General features: G+C 43.0%; 1 protein-coding gene across 1 annotated transcript in view; it reads right to left on the reverse strand.

Moving 5' to 3' along the window:
* Nucleotides 1-231: 231 nt before the first annotated feature.
* STRIP2 (striatin interacting protein 2) overlaps nt 232-14,706 on the reverse strand; it is a 53,842-nt gene continuing 39,367 nt past the window's right edge. The window contains exons 18-21 of the mRNA XM_066592166.1: nt 8,773-8,839; nt 6,097-6,201; nt 3,534-3,738; nt 232-1,464 (exon numbers count right to left, since the gene is read on the reverse strand). Of these exons, the coding sequence (XP_066448263.1) occupies nt 1,214-1,464; nt 3,534-3,738; nt 6,097-6,201; nt 8,773-8,839 (628 nt within the window). The 3' untranslated portion in view covers nt 232-1,213. The remainder of the gene's footprint in view (nt 1,465-3,533; nt 3,739-6,096; nt 6,202-8,772; nt 8,840-14,706) is intronic.

Genomic DNA, 14,706 nt, shown 5'->3' on the forward strand with positions numbered 1-14,706 from the left:
GATCAGACTTTTATGGATGCAGCGATACCAATTATGTTTTTAGGTCCTTTTATTTAGATTTTTTAAAATGATAAATATGGCAAAAGGGGGGTTGGCCACAGGCATGGCTTGAAAGGCTATCTGCAATGGCTCTCCTGGTAGCTTCCGTGTTATAAATCCACAGCTGTGAAACCTGTTATAACTTACCATTTCCATGAATTGCACTCTAAACAGTAGGCCACACGAGGAATGTAAAGCAACGTTAATTTAATGTACATTGTTACAAAAATCTACAACAGGTAAAATACAGAAACTGTAATCACTTGCTGTATCCTGGAGATATCTCATATATACAAAAACAAAACTCAAACACTATGTTGTGGGGCTGAACACGTCAGCTCAGAGGTTTTTCGCCAGTTTCACATTTAAGCAATTCTTTATCGATCCCTGCTAATGAATTCGCAGCAAGGGGCAGATGCCCTTAAAAAGAGGACATAAAGTCAGTGGGGCTGTCTGCATGGCCCTTGTAACTGCGGTCCCACTGGCTATCTCAGTTTTTCCCGTACTCTCTTCCATTCAATAGGACGGACTCTTTTTAGGCCTGGCTCCTGGCACGGAATCTGACAAATGGGCAGTCCCAATCACTCATTATGAAGCGGTGACAGACTTCATTGACAGTCCGGCCTCACCTTTAGACAGGGAGTGGTGGGGACCACCCAATTGGCAGATTCATAGGCTTCTATTACTCAGGTGAGACCCAAGAGCTCTGTTTGCTTCTGGCATTTGTGTTAGGGAGAATACAGTAGATGACTACAGAAGCCAAAATGAGAGGTAAATAGGCCTTTACAGAATACTTTCTTGTGCCAGCCAGTAAAAAAAACAAACATGTTTTTCTATCATGACATATTCAAGGCAATTTAAGGGTGGACACATCTGTCTATACTTCAGGATTTCTAAGCGATTACATTGTGGAGGGCACGCTCCCTCTGTGAACTTTTTAAATACAGCAATCCACATTGATTGCGGCATGTAAAGGGTTAACAGCGATAGGCCAGCTGCCAAGTACAACAGTCTCCTGCCACAGGACATACGTTTTTTTTCACATCTTGTGTTAAGTACTACATGCCCAGGTTGTAAACTTACGGGGTTAACATGCCATTGTAAGAAGGGATTCAAATATCTGCTCCAACAGTGGATCAATTAAAGGCGCGACAGTGGTTCGTTCATTCATTAGTCAGGAGTATTGCAGAAGGTCTTCCCACTGAATTGGATTGGAGAACACCTCCCTTTCCAGCCAGAGCTCATAAGTACAATGGAAATCTTCTGGAAGCTGAAGGTTCTGTCCCATAACACTCTGCAAACAGTTATCCACTGGGGAAAACTCCCAGTTCGGATTCTTTTCATATCTCCGATTGTTGAAACTCTCGATGTTTCCCCGCAAGGTGCATTCTTCAGCCTGGAAGTCCCAAGGTCTAGCATCTATATCTAAACGAATTAATAGAACGCATCATTAAAAAATATCTTTAGCACTTAAACCATGAATAACTAACAAATATATGGACCTACAGGTCTCGTGTGCTTTACCTTGTGCCCAATTATTCTAGAGTGTTAAGGCAGCACAAATGCAGTCCTAAGCTCTCGCTCACGACCTGAAGGTTGCAAGTTCAATACTTGCATGTTCAGGTAGCCGGCTCACCCAGGTTGGCTCATCCTTCCATCCTTCCGAGGTCGGTAAAATGAGTACCCAGCTTGGTGGGGAATGGGAAGGGGGGGTGGGGTAGTAATAAATAAATTACCTGACAAGCGCTCAGAATAAGTTGGCACTATACAAATAACAAGCTTTATTATTGCTATAGCCCAGGGTCTCTGCAGTCAGATTAACTGTGTGTTGGTATCCTGAAGAGTCCCGCTTCATTCCTCCATTTAGCTACACTCCACAGCATATCTGTTTGATCTGACAGCATAACGGTTAGACTGGTTTCACAGTGGGGTTTGTTTTAGTTGCAAAAATGCCACTATTTTCCTATTGGACACAGATGTCTAGAGGTTTGCTCTAAGTCCGTAATAAAATATAAAACACCCTACAAACACTGCATTTTTGTGCAGTTTCTTTTTTCTTTATAACTTTGGGTCTATGATGTGATTTTGCAAACTGCAGCATGCTCTGGTTCACAATGTTTTTGTGGTGTTTTTCCATAGGCTTCTCTATAGGTCAAAGGATGCCGCCAAAATCTGTCAGAAAAAAAACAATCTTTCACTTAAACCCAATGTCCACGGGTGGATTTGAATCACGGAATCCGCGCCAGGCTCTGATCCGCAGTACAATCCACCCATAGGGAAAAATGGGCATCCACAGCTGAACTAAAGCATGCAGATTTGATTTGCGGACCTTTTGGCCTGGAAAACAGATTGCAGTATGCGCCATTTCAGTGCAGTTCCCGCACGGACGGATTTCATTGAATTCAATGGAAGCTGGCTGACTCACGGCCCATCCGAAAATGATACTGTGGGAAGAGCAGGAAATATTTTAAAAAAAATCTGTACTGTGCATGTTTGATGGCGAGCAGTGCGGACTATCTGCAGTACAGATAGCCTGGAAGAGGAGGGGGCCGCTGCCTGCACGCACAGGTAACCAGGGTCTCCTGCTGCGGTCACGGGCCACATTCCGCACTCTGAATCTGACCCACCTGGGACATGAGGCCTTATTAGCTTCTTTTTTTTTTTTTACATCAGAGTCTAAAAGATGGCTTCTGAGCGATAATCGTTGCTTCTAAATGTGTGCCCATCGTGCACTTACCGTCCACTTTTTGTCTATCGCCGAGTTCAGCTCAGCTTAAAATCCGTCGTCCCTGATAAGAGGGACCGCACGCTGAGTTCTCTCGTGGGATTTCTACAATGCCAGTCTCTGCCAGTAGCTTTAGTTTATGAGGACAGACACATTAAATACTTAACAAGTGTAAAGTTCTGCTGAACTTCTACAACACACCTCTCTGATAACAGGACACCAGTAAACCAAATTAGGGGACTTTTACATGGGCTAATAGTCACTCAGTAGTCGGTAGTCTTGTTTCATCCCTCTGAAAAGGGACGACTAGTGAGCGAATACTTGCTCAGTATACACAGGAGCGTCAGCGCTGCTTTTTCTCAGGAAAACTTACTGCCACTTGTGATTTTCTGGCATGTTTTTTTCCACACGATTTTGCAACGTTAAAGTCAATAGGACTTTCTAATGTTAAAAATGCATGCACGCAATTTGTGCTTTGTGATGCGATGAAAAGGAGGCTCCACAGGGAGAAATTGGAGATTTAAAAAAAAACAAAAAAAAAAAAACGCAGAAAGATAGGACATGCTGCAATTTTCCACAAATTACCACAAATTACCACAAATATGAAGGAAACCTGAAAGTCATTGGTTTCATAATTCTGCCTTTTCACTCACTCTCGCGTCACACAAAAATTGCATGTTTTTATCACCAGTGTGAAGGCGCCAAAACTCAGCCTTATAGATTAGGAACAGTCCACTGCAGAGTTGTTATGCCGCTGACATCTACTCACCATTGCCATAGGCCCAGTCATCATTCATCCGGTGGCGCACCATTTGGTAGATGGCAGATATAGTTTTCATGTTGCTCTTCCTCCACTGTCTACCCAGGTATTTGGTTTGAAGCTTCAGAAGCTTTAACACATATAATTGCATCATTGCCTGCTTAACTTTCAGCGCCCGTTTTAGAATAGGGGCAGACTTAAACACCACCAGCATCTGACAAGAGAAAGACAAGGGTTAATAAGCATTAATACAGCAACTCAAGTACTTCAAGTGGACTACAATAACCAGAAAAACTATTCATTCTACCGTGGAGATATTGCACACATCTGCGCTGTCCTGGAACACAATATGGGCTTATGAAGAACTTATCAAAACAATTACATGTTGTTAACCCCTTAATGAGAGAGCCCCCCCCCCCCCATTTTTTTTCGTTTTCTCCTCATTTTTTGTGGGATGGTATACTTTACGTTGGTATCATTTAGGTATACATACGACTTTTTGATCGCTTTTTATTGCTTTTTTTCCTGGGAGACAGGGTGACTGAAAAAGTGCATTTGTGGCGTTCTTAATTTTTTTTTTTTCGTATGACGTTCACTATGCGGGGTAAATAATGTGCTACTTCGATAGATGGGACTTTCACGATCGTGGTGATACCAAATATGTATTTCTGTTTTATGGTTTAGATTTTATTATAGATATGGCAAAAGGGGGGTGGTTTAAACTTCAGGGGATTTAAATGCCGCTGTCAGAATTGACAGCGGCATTTAAAGGGTTAATAGCTGCGATTGTCTGCGCGGTGGATTGCAGCTATTGCCCACCGGTGACAGCTGTAATAAACAGCTGACGCCCGCGCTGTATGAAGAGAGGTCACCCTGCGATCTCTCTTCATACATAGGCCACTGATACAGGCCGTCAAAAGGCGTATCGGCGGTTGTTAAGGGGTTAAACAGGGTTTTGGGGAATAAAACACTGAAGGCTTCTCCGTAGGATATTGCTAAGGGTTGGCTGATTAGCTACATTTTAACTCTTAAGAGGCTGCAGCGTAACTGCATTATTGGCGGTCTTTTCAGGTTACAGATGGATAAAAAGTTTTATATCTACTGTTACATGGCATCTACTGCCAAGTGGCAGAATTCTGTCTTTAAAGTGTGAGATTGCAGACCACCAGGGCTGCACAGCAGGGAAAGAAGCATGGCTCTGAAGCCTGGAATAGGGCCTGGTTGTAGAGGTTGGGGGAAGAGATGAGCGGCTTCCATTGCATTTCATCCATTCTGTGGGTATGCTCATTAAAGGACCACCTGGTAGAGCTTAAGAAGAGATGGGCATTCTTCCTATAACACTTTGCCTGGGTTATGACAGGCATTGCCAAGGTGTGTGGGAACCTGCAGGACATCTGGTATGAACTGTCTGGGGATACTGGGCAGTAGGCACAGGGTCTCATAGGGAGGGGCATTGCATCCGTATAGATAGAGCGCGACAGCTGAGGATTTATTTTGGCACTATAATGAAAATTGTGTTTGGTGTGTATGAAGACAATGCATTTGGTTGAGGCCACTAATTAACTAAACCCACTGTATTGGAGTGAAAATCATTTGCATGCCAACCATCTAAGTTGTATTTGTTGTATGTGTGAATATGGTATTTCAACATGCAATATTAATTGATTCTGGGATGTCCATTGTATGTTGAAACCACAATTCTCTGGAAAACTGCTACAGATAGTCCCCGACTCATCAACAGGTTCCGTTCCAGTAGGCTGTTCGTGCATTTATTTGTATGTCTGTACTGGGGTGTGTATGGAGGGGGGCGAACTCACTCCATACTATGCGGGTATCAGCTGTATGTTAAGCCGAGTCACTCATCGGAGCAGTTAACCCTTTAAATGCCATTGTCAATTCTGACAGCAGCATTTAAATGCTCTGACCGATATTTGGGGGGTCCCGCACTGCCCTCCCCCCCACGATAAGATTGCAGGTTGCCGTGCTGTTGCCATAACAACCGGGGGCCTTCTGAAAGGCCCTAGGGCTGCCATTGCAGAGTGCCTATAAAATCGTGTGAAATTTGTATGTGCCGAACGTTTGCACGTAGGGGGCTTTCTGTATTTGGTTTCGAAGCCCCAAAATAGCATTTAAAAGTAATACAACAGGAAGATTGACAATACATGTAATGTACATTGTTGTAGCAGCCAGGAAGAGCTGCTGGAAGCTGTAATCACTTTCTATGTAGAGGACAGAAGTGTCTTCAGGGTCTGTACAGAACACAGAGTACCAGAAAAATAACATGCAGCCGCCCTCAACTGGTGTCCAGATAAAGAAAGCTCAGAATATATAGTACTGTACTGTACAGAGGCGCTATTAAACAGCCAATCATTGCATGGACTTCAGTAATACAGGGGTTTTACCAGTGACTTGCCCTATTGGCTGTTTTTTCCCAGAAACGTGCATGTCCTGCAGCTACGGACCGTCTGTGGCATTGTGTGCAGAATATGGTCTAGAGTTAAAATGTTCCAGGAAAAATCATTGTATACTGAAAATCTAAACCTGTGGCCGAGTGAACTGTCTGCATGCTTACCATAGTACGGGAATGCTTCCATTTAGTGAGCTTATTTAGGATCCTCAGCAAATTAATGCAGGAAAATAGATTTCTCCAGCAGAACTGATTGTTGTCTCCCGACTCCTGCAAGGAAACAGCAGCAGCCATGGTTAATGTTCACATGCGCTTGTCACGATCCTACAATAAATCATTTCTTCATTACACAGCGAGTCATTTTGTTTCAAGGTAACAAAAGTAACAATATCTCATTGTTATATCCACTGAACATATGCAGTGATCTGTGTTTAGAAGAAACCACATTGTTCAGAATACACACTCACAAACGACATGTATTAAAGGTCTTAAAATTCATTTACATTCCAGCTCATGGTAAGTCCTCTTGAATATCTTGAATCCATATACGGAGTACAAACTGACATTATAATCATGTAGCCAATCTATATCTTTTCCCTCTTCTCTTCTTTCCTTCTTCTCTCTTCCTTTTTTCTCTTTCTACTTCTCTCCTTCTAATGAAAAGGTTTTCCACTAGATAAATCGTAACACTAACTATGACGCAGACCCCACCTCTATGTTCAGTCAGTTACGCGGTGATATAGTAAAAGAATAGTTGATTGGGGGGAGGTGGTTTGGGGATCAGCCATGGGCTAGACGAATTGACTTATATTTTTATTGTTCACAAGAAGATGTGCCTATTTGTTATACAATGTGAATTGAAGACCCTGCGAGACCTTTTTCTATTCTATTGCTTTTTTTATGTGCTTTCCTACTTGTACTGCTATTTTCTAATGGTTGTAAAATATTTTGGAAAATCTAATAAAAAAAGAGATTAAACAAAATCATGTAGCCAAACATCACATCCTACAGGAAAACATTCAAACAGAGCTATTTATCATAAATTCTAATATCACCTTGCGTAAATGTGGGTATACCCAATGCAAGTACCAGCTCTGACCACTGGGTGGCAGCAAAGGATCGCTTTTTTTTTACATTTAAACCTACTGATACTCAGCACTGGTATATTGAGATCACTGAGGTAACCACTTGTTCTAGAGGGTATCTTACCAGACAAAAGGCGGCAAGACCATTCAGGCCTCATGTCCACAGGCGGGTCAGATTTCATTGGTGGAAGCCCGCAGTGGAATCCCACCGTGTCCGTGGCAAGAGGACGTTACATTACTTAGGCCGAATGAACATGAATGCTTCGGACTCCAGCGAGATTTCGCAGCCGGAATCCAAGCCTTTGACCCCCACATACCTGTCCGCTGGCTTAGTGTGCATTTGGCCTCTGTACTGTGAATGTGCCGGCCGGCGCATATGTGCAGTACAGAGTGTGACGTGCTGTCGCTAGGTGAGGAGGTGGATCCGCGGCCCGTGTGCAATGCGCACAAGCCGTGGGACGGAGGGTTTACATAGACAACAATAATATGTTTCTGGACCGCATTTGCTGCGGGATCCGTAGCTCCGAATTCTGCAGTGCAAATATGCCCTTGTACATTCGGCCCTAGCCTTCCGAATCCTCTGCGTGGAACTTCAGTCGTCTTCTCCTCTGTGCATGTGGGTGGGCTTGCCGCCACACATGCTAAGTGGGGATTTAAAAATAAAATAATCTACTTTCCCGCGGGACTTCTGCAGTGACAGCTGCGAATGGGTTGCGGATCGGACGGTTTCCATGGACTTCAATGGAAGCTGTCCCTGCGGGATCAGCGGCAAAATATATGGAGATAACAGTCAGCAAACCAACAGGGACAGAGGATATGGACGTTACAATCAGCAGGTATTTACTACTTGCGTATATACAGGTTTATATGGATCTATGTGAATTTATAAGTTTCCTTTCATGCAAGACTGCTGCAAAACAATTTTTTGCTTTTGGCAAGTACTACGTTTTTGTCAATTTTCAGAGCAGTTGAGTTTTTTTTTGCAGCCAAAACATCCAGAAGTTAGCTGTAGGGGAGTAGAAAAAAAAACATGAAAAAAACTTTCAAACTGTTTTTTTATGGTGGATTTTCTTACTTGTCCCGTGTTTTTAGATGCATGCTGTTTTTTTCCTCCTCTAAAATTGCAGCATTTTCTGGGTAATTTTGCAGCATTTCCCATAAGCTGCACCCTTAGAGCTTATTTACACGAGCATATACTGGCCAGCGTTTTTACTGCCAGCCAATATACGCTTTCATCTAAGCAGTTCCCCCCTTTCCCTCCCCCTCACTGGCTCTCTACCTCTTTCCTCCACTCCTATGTTTGCAATGGGAGGGGGCGGAGCTAATCTCAGCTCTGTCCTGCCCACTTCTATTGGTGGCTGTGCAGCTCCCACCCACTCCCATTGCAAACCGCTCGCAGGGAAGGAGAGAGGCGGAGAGTCAATAGGACTTTAATGTTAAAATTGCATTCAATCACATAGCAAGTTTGTTGTGTCGCACTTATAAGGAGGCTCCATAGGGAAATATGAGAGATAAAAAAAAATAATTATTGCACATCGCAGAAAGCTAGAGCATGCCGCAACTTTTTGTTTTCTTATCAGCGCATCAGTGAAAACATCGCACATGGGAAGGAAACCACTGTAAATCATTGGTTTCATAATCTGTGTTTTTTACTGACTCTCGCATCAGGCGAAAATCTTGCAATTTTCTTGCCTGTGTGAAACCACTTAGGCCAAAGAAAAAAAAGTTGTCATACACACGCACACACATCTCTTACCAGGCTTTCAGCTGTTAGTTCTGGCAGTTCATGAACAACACATGATGGGAAGTCCAGAATAGAAATACTACAATACCAAAAGGGGAAAAAAAGGCAAAAACGAAATAGTCAATTTATTTGGCGTTATTTCCCTTTATACATTCGTGATTTGTTAGTTTTAAAATGAAAGAAAAAAAACAAAAAAAAAACTTGTTTCAAAAGGAAATAGAATTTCGATTGCATGTGAATAGTGTTTTCTAAACTCCATTCGCATGCATTGTACAGTTTGTTAGGGTCCTTGTAACGGCTAGAAATGGGGGTGGGCAGTCAGAAACGGGCCGATCGTCCTTTGACTAATTTATGTCCAGTTTATGCAGGCATAAAAATCAGTCATTCAGTTGTTGTCAGCACTTAGACTTAATTATTGTTCAGCTTTGCATGATCCAACAATAATCGGAACGATAATCCCATGTAACGGACCCTTTCAGAATACTGGCGCCTGCAGGCAGTTAAATCAACTGTCCACTAACTGGAGACTGTCAAGTGTCTACTAGGTAAGGCTGGATTCAGACAAACGTATATCGGCTGGGTTTTCACACGTCGTCTCTCTCTGCAGGGGGGGGGGGGGGGGGGGGGGGAGGCTGGAAGAGTCGGGAGCAGTGCTCTGAGCTCCCCCGCCCCCTCACTGCCTCCTCTCCGCCCCTTTGCACTATTTGCAATGAGGAGAGGCGGGGCTAATTATCGGAACTTAGCCCCACCCCTTTCATTGCAAACAGTGCAGAGGGGCGGAGAGGAGGCGGAGAGGGGGGGGCGGGAGCTCGGTTCCTGCTCCTGGCTCTTCCATCCTCCCCCCCCCCCTACAGATGAGGACGACGTATATCGGCTCAGCATAAAAACCGAGTCGATATACGGTCATCTGAATCCACCCTTATACTGGTCAACACATTTTTACAAAAGTCATGTTACTGAAATATTAGTCATTTCTTATCCATTTATGTGCTTAACACAAATATGACAGTCAAAATGCAAGACTGGTTCTAATGTTCTTGTAATCTGCAATTATTGCTTACATCACGAAATGCATGCCATAGTAATAGGCCTAGGGTTATGACCTGTGAAAAAATCAAGTCATAGACTATGTCTTAGATCTCTTTGCCGGTCTCTTGTCCAGCTGCTTGAGAGCATCTCTGTGGAGTGTCCAGCAGTAGTCGGCCAGCATGGTAGTGGACTTGGTAGTGGACATGGTATCTTTCTTCCATTGTTGCAATATCTTGATGAAAACGTTCGCCATGTTCATCACTAACCATACTGCAGGTGTCTGGAAAGACATCCAGATGGGAATGAAGGAAGTGGATCTTTAGAGACATATTGCAGCCATGTTTCTGATACTGCATCAGCATGTCTTGTACTAGTTCCTTGTAGTTTTCTGCCCTAACATTCCCGAGAAAGATTGTAGACACTAGGTGAAAAGCATTCCATGCTTTTTTTCGCATCACTCTGCAGCAAGTTGTTGAACCGGTCATCATTGAAGAGCTCTCGAATCTGAGGACCCACAAAAACTTCCTCTTTGCTTGGAGTAAAGTCAGGGTTGAAGGAACAATCCCTTTCCACCCAACTAAGTGTTCCTGGTCTTACATTTGGGACTCAAATGTTACTTGTACTACCCTGTTTTCATACTGGTGATAAAGCGCTCTTGGGAAAAGAGAAATAAAGCTGTATTTATTTTGTTTAAAAAAAAAACAAACTCCCTCTTTAATCTTTGCTTTGCTGAGTCAAGGGAATTTTTCATGTGGGTATCGGAAAGCTAGCAAAATCCGGGCCATGGCTTTCACGAAGTTCTTCATCAAACCTAGTTTGACATGAAGGGGTGGTAGCAGGATTTTGTGAGCCTTGACCAGAGCTGGGTGCTGAATATTCTTCTCTCCAACTGCTACATTTTGTCTGCGAGTCCATTCCTACCACAAGTAGTGCAATTCCCTTGCTTGGCTATCCCACTCATAAGAAACACATGTATTTTGTATAACCCATGGAAATGGTCTCCATGCAGATGGAATGTTGGGGTAGAGTATTTTCTTCTTCTTTTGCATTGTTATCCCGCCGAAAAGAGGAGGAAGTATACAGAAGTAACAGTCATTTGTGTGGTTGCTTGGCTCTCTCCCCACCATGGGGACTGGAAACGGCATTGATGGTCTTTTGGAAAAACAGTGAGGACAGCGCCCCTCTTACGGATATCCAAAAGAAACAGTATGGTGAAGTAAAAATTGGAGATGACTTACCCGGTGTGAGTGGAGGGTGCTTCCCATGAGGGGCAAACCCTTCCACTCCACACCTCCAAGTCCTGGTTGGCACGTAAAATCAAACGACGAATGTCAGCAGAAACCAATGAAATGGTGAATGTATTCCTTCAAAAACACCCCGTGGAAACGGGGAGGAGCGTGCCCAAGGTTGTTATACCCCCAAAAACAAGGGGATGCAACTCCTCAAAGAGGAATACAAATAAAAGAATAAACAAAAATATCTCAGGCGCTCTAAAGGAACATTCGTGTTTAGATATAAATGCAGGAAATTCCTACTGAATTTATTCGAAGATAAATAAAACCATGGCACAGAAAAAACAAAATGCCAATAGCAAATTATGCAAATATGCAACGCGTTTCGTCGCCCCTATGGCGACTTTCTCAAGCATGTTTGAGATTGTCCACTGTATTAACGCACTGTCAAGGCATTAGTGTTCTGTATTGTAACTAAATGGATCAAGTAACAGTTTTATGTAACAGTAGGTTAAATTGTATCCCACGAAGGCTGAAATATTTTTAATGCTCAACCCTTCCGACTGGGCTTTATATAGTACACCAGTGATTAGGTGCTGATACGTACAGTGGTAATGTGGGGGTTAACATGGTGTACTGGTTATGTTGGGGCTAGGTGTGAGGTAATTAGCTCAGAGGCAGTGACTGATCACATGATTGTGACATCATCACGGGTCCTGTAAGCACACGGCTGCTGTCTGGCTCAAACTGTAACTGTAATGATGTTGTTACAGTCCTACTGGATACATTTACACGCTGGAACACAGAAAAAGAACTATATGAAATATCTTCAAAAGAGAGCCAATAAAAATGTTCATGGTCATATTCGTGTTCAGCGCACCAAGACACTACAGATTAGGACCTTTTTAAGTCAGTAACAATTTCAGCATTGACCAGTGTTATGAGAGATCAGGGGCATACATCAGACCCAATTCAACAATTTACCAGATGGCCTTTGTGGTACGGGAAAATGACCCATGCGAATAGAGCCTTAGGCTGAGCGTTATGATGCTGTATATTTGTCTGTGCATTAAAGGTACAAATACTGGTCCAACCACAGATCCTTATGATTTTCTCAGGCCGAGTCATTACACCTGTGGTCAGGCCAGGATTTGCCCCTGCACTAGAATCATGTGAAATTGGTCTTAGACATCCAGTACAATTTCATGTGATCTTGGCCATTATTTAACCCCTTAACACCACAGAATGTAATCTTATGCCCTGCGGATGGTGTGGGATCAGAAGTTAGCCCGTGCCATCTGACAGCGGGAGCCATGTGTTACTGATAGCCGGACTCCTGCTGCAACAGCAGGGTACATGAGCACAGTGACCTCCCAAGTTAGATTGCTGCATGCAGGGGGTTATGTAGATCGCGGTATGTAAAGGGTTTACAGAGGGATGGCACTCCCTCTGTGACGTCATCGGACTCCCGCGATGTAATTGCGAAGGGTCGACAGGTTGCCATGGTAACAGGACACCAGATACAGGCATTCTAGCTTGCTATTGCCTATGATCGCTATTACAAGCGATAAGGCATTGCAGGATATAAGTCCTGCAATACCTTACCATAGCTGCTATGGTTCAGGTCCCCTACAGAGACATAAATTATGTAAGAAAACAAAAAAATAAACTACATTTTAAAAAAAAAATTTTTTTTGCTAATTTTCCCCCATTTGTATAAAAAAATTAAAAAAAGTTAGGATAAACCCCACGTTTGGTATCATTGTGTCCGTGATGTCCTGTACTATAATTTCAGCACACCATTAATCCTGTAAAGCAAATACCATAAAAAAAAAGAGGAAAAAGACTTATTTGGTTCGTTTTACCTCCTAAAAAGCACAATAAAAGTAAATCAAAAAAGCCATATGTACCCCAGAATAGTACAAATAAAACTACAGCTTGTGACACAAAAAACATGCCCTCACAGAGCTCCGTCCGCAGAGAGATAAAAAAGGTTATGGGACTTTGAATGCAGTGATGTAAAAAGAATTATACATTTCCAAATTAGAAAAAATGTATTGTGTCATTTATGCCGTATGGTTGACCGTGTAAAAAAATATAAAATAAAAAACAACGGCAGAATTGCTACATTTTGTCTCCCTGCTCTCTCTCAAAAAAAGTTTTACAATACATTATATGCACCCAAAATGGTACCAATAAAAACTATAGTTCACCGCGCAAAAAACAAGCCCTCATACGGCTATGTCTACAGAAAAATAAAAAAGTTATGGTTTTTGAAAAATGAAGATAAAAACCCCTTAACATTGATTGCATCCTCAGCGCCAAAATAGGCCATGTCCTTAAGGAGTTAAAGGCAAAACCAAAAGTTGATAAGTGCATGTTAATAGAAGAGCAAATGTAAAAGCTTCTTCATCCAGTTCAGTTTAGATGCAGTTTTGGCAGTGGCTTTTCTCTTAGGGGATCAAAAAATTAGGAATGTTACAAATGTTGAAACGTGCCGTTTCCTTTCCTCTCCACCACCCCAATGGTTGACAGTCATCAGGTCCTGCGGTCAGTTTTGGACAACAGAAATCTAATGTTATATTCAGCTAAACAGGGCTTATGTAAATTAAGCATATTAAAGGGGTTGTCCCGCGCCGAAACGGGTTTTTTTTTTTTTTCAACCCCCCCCCCGTTCGGCGCGAGACAACCCCGATGCAGGGAAGTAAAGAAAGTTTACCGGAGCGCTTACCTTAATCCCCGCGCTCCGGTGACTTCAATACTTACCGCTGAAGATGGCCGCCGGGATCCTCTGTCTTCGTGGACCGCAGCTCTTCTGTGCGGTCCACTGCCGATTCCAGCCTCCTGATTGGCTGGAATCGGCACGTGACGGGGCGGAGCTACACGGAGCCGCTCTCTGGCACGAGCGGCTCCATAGAAGACTGCTGAAGACCCGGACTGCGCAAGCGCGGCTAATTTGGCCATCGGAGGCCAAAAATTAGTCGGCACCATGGAGACGAGGACGCTAGCAATGGAGCAGGTAAGTAAAAAACTTTTTATAACTTCTGTATGGCTCATAATTAATGCACAATGTACATTACAAAGTGCATTATTATGGCCATACAGAAGTGTATAGACCCACTTGCTGCCTCAGGACAACCCCTTTAATTAAGCTTCCGTAACCTTCTAATACAGTTTGTCTTACAATCTCTCACTAGTTTCGGGATCTCTGCTTGTTGGGTATATCCGTGCTCGCTCTGAGCTCTGCATGTATATCAGTTTGTGTGATGAAGAAGCTGCATACATTTTCATTATGTAAATTTGGAAAAACTCCTTTGAAAATGTGATGTCACCTTCATGATACATGCCAGAATACACTGGTGGCATCATGCTGTAGATACAGCTGTCAAAATAGTACAAGAAGTAGAAAGAGAACAGACATTGCTGGTCCTAGTCACTGGCAAGCAAAATTTGGAGAAGGGGGGCAGAACAGAATCTTATGATTTTTTCCTTGCATGAAAATGCATAGTGAGAGAGAACCCATTGAAATCAATGGGTTCTATTTTGTGTATCACGCACACAAATACATCCGTGTGATTCCGCCCTTACCTGTGCCGTGATGCATGAAAGCAAATGAAGCTTTTATATTACTGTACAGCCCCTGAAGAAGCTTCTGTCCTCTTCACAAAGTGCTTTACAGCTTCCA

Source organism: Eleutherodactylus coqui, chromosome 2 (genome assembly GCF_035609145.1).
Source record: "Eleutherodactylus coqui strain aEleCoq1 chromosome 2, aEleCoq1.hap1, whole genome shotgun sequence".
NCBI classification, from domain to species: domain Eukaryota; kingdom Metazoa; phylum Chordata; class Amphibia; order Anura; family Eleutherodactylidae; genus Eleutherodactylus; species Eleutherodactylus coqui.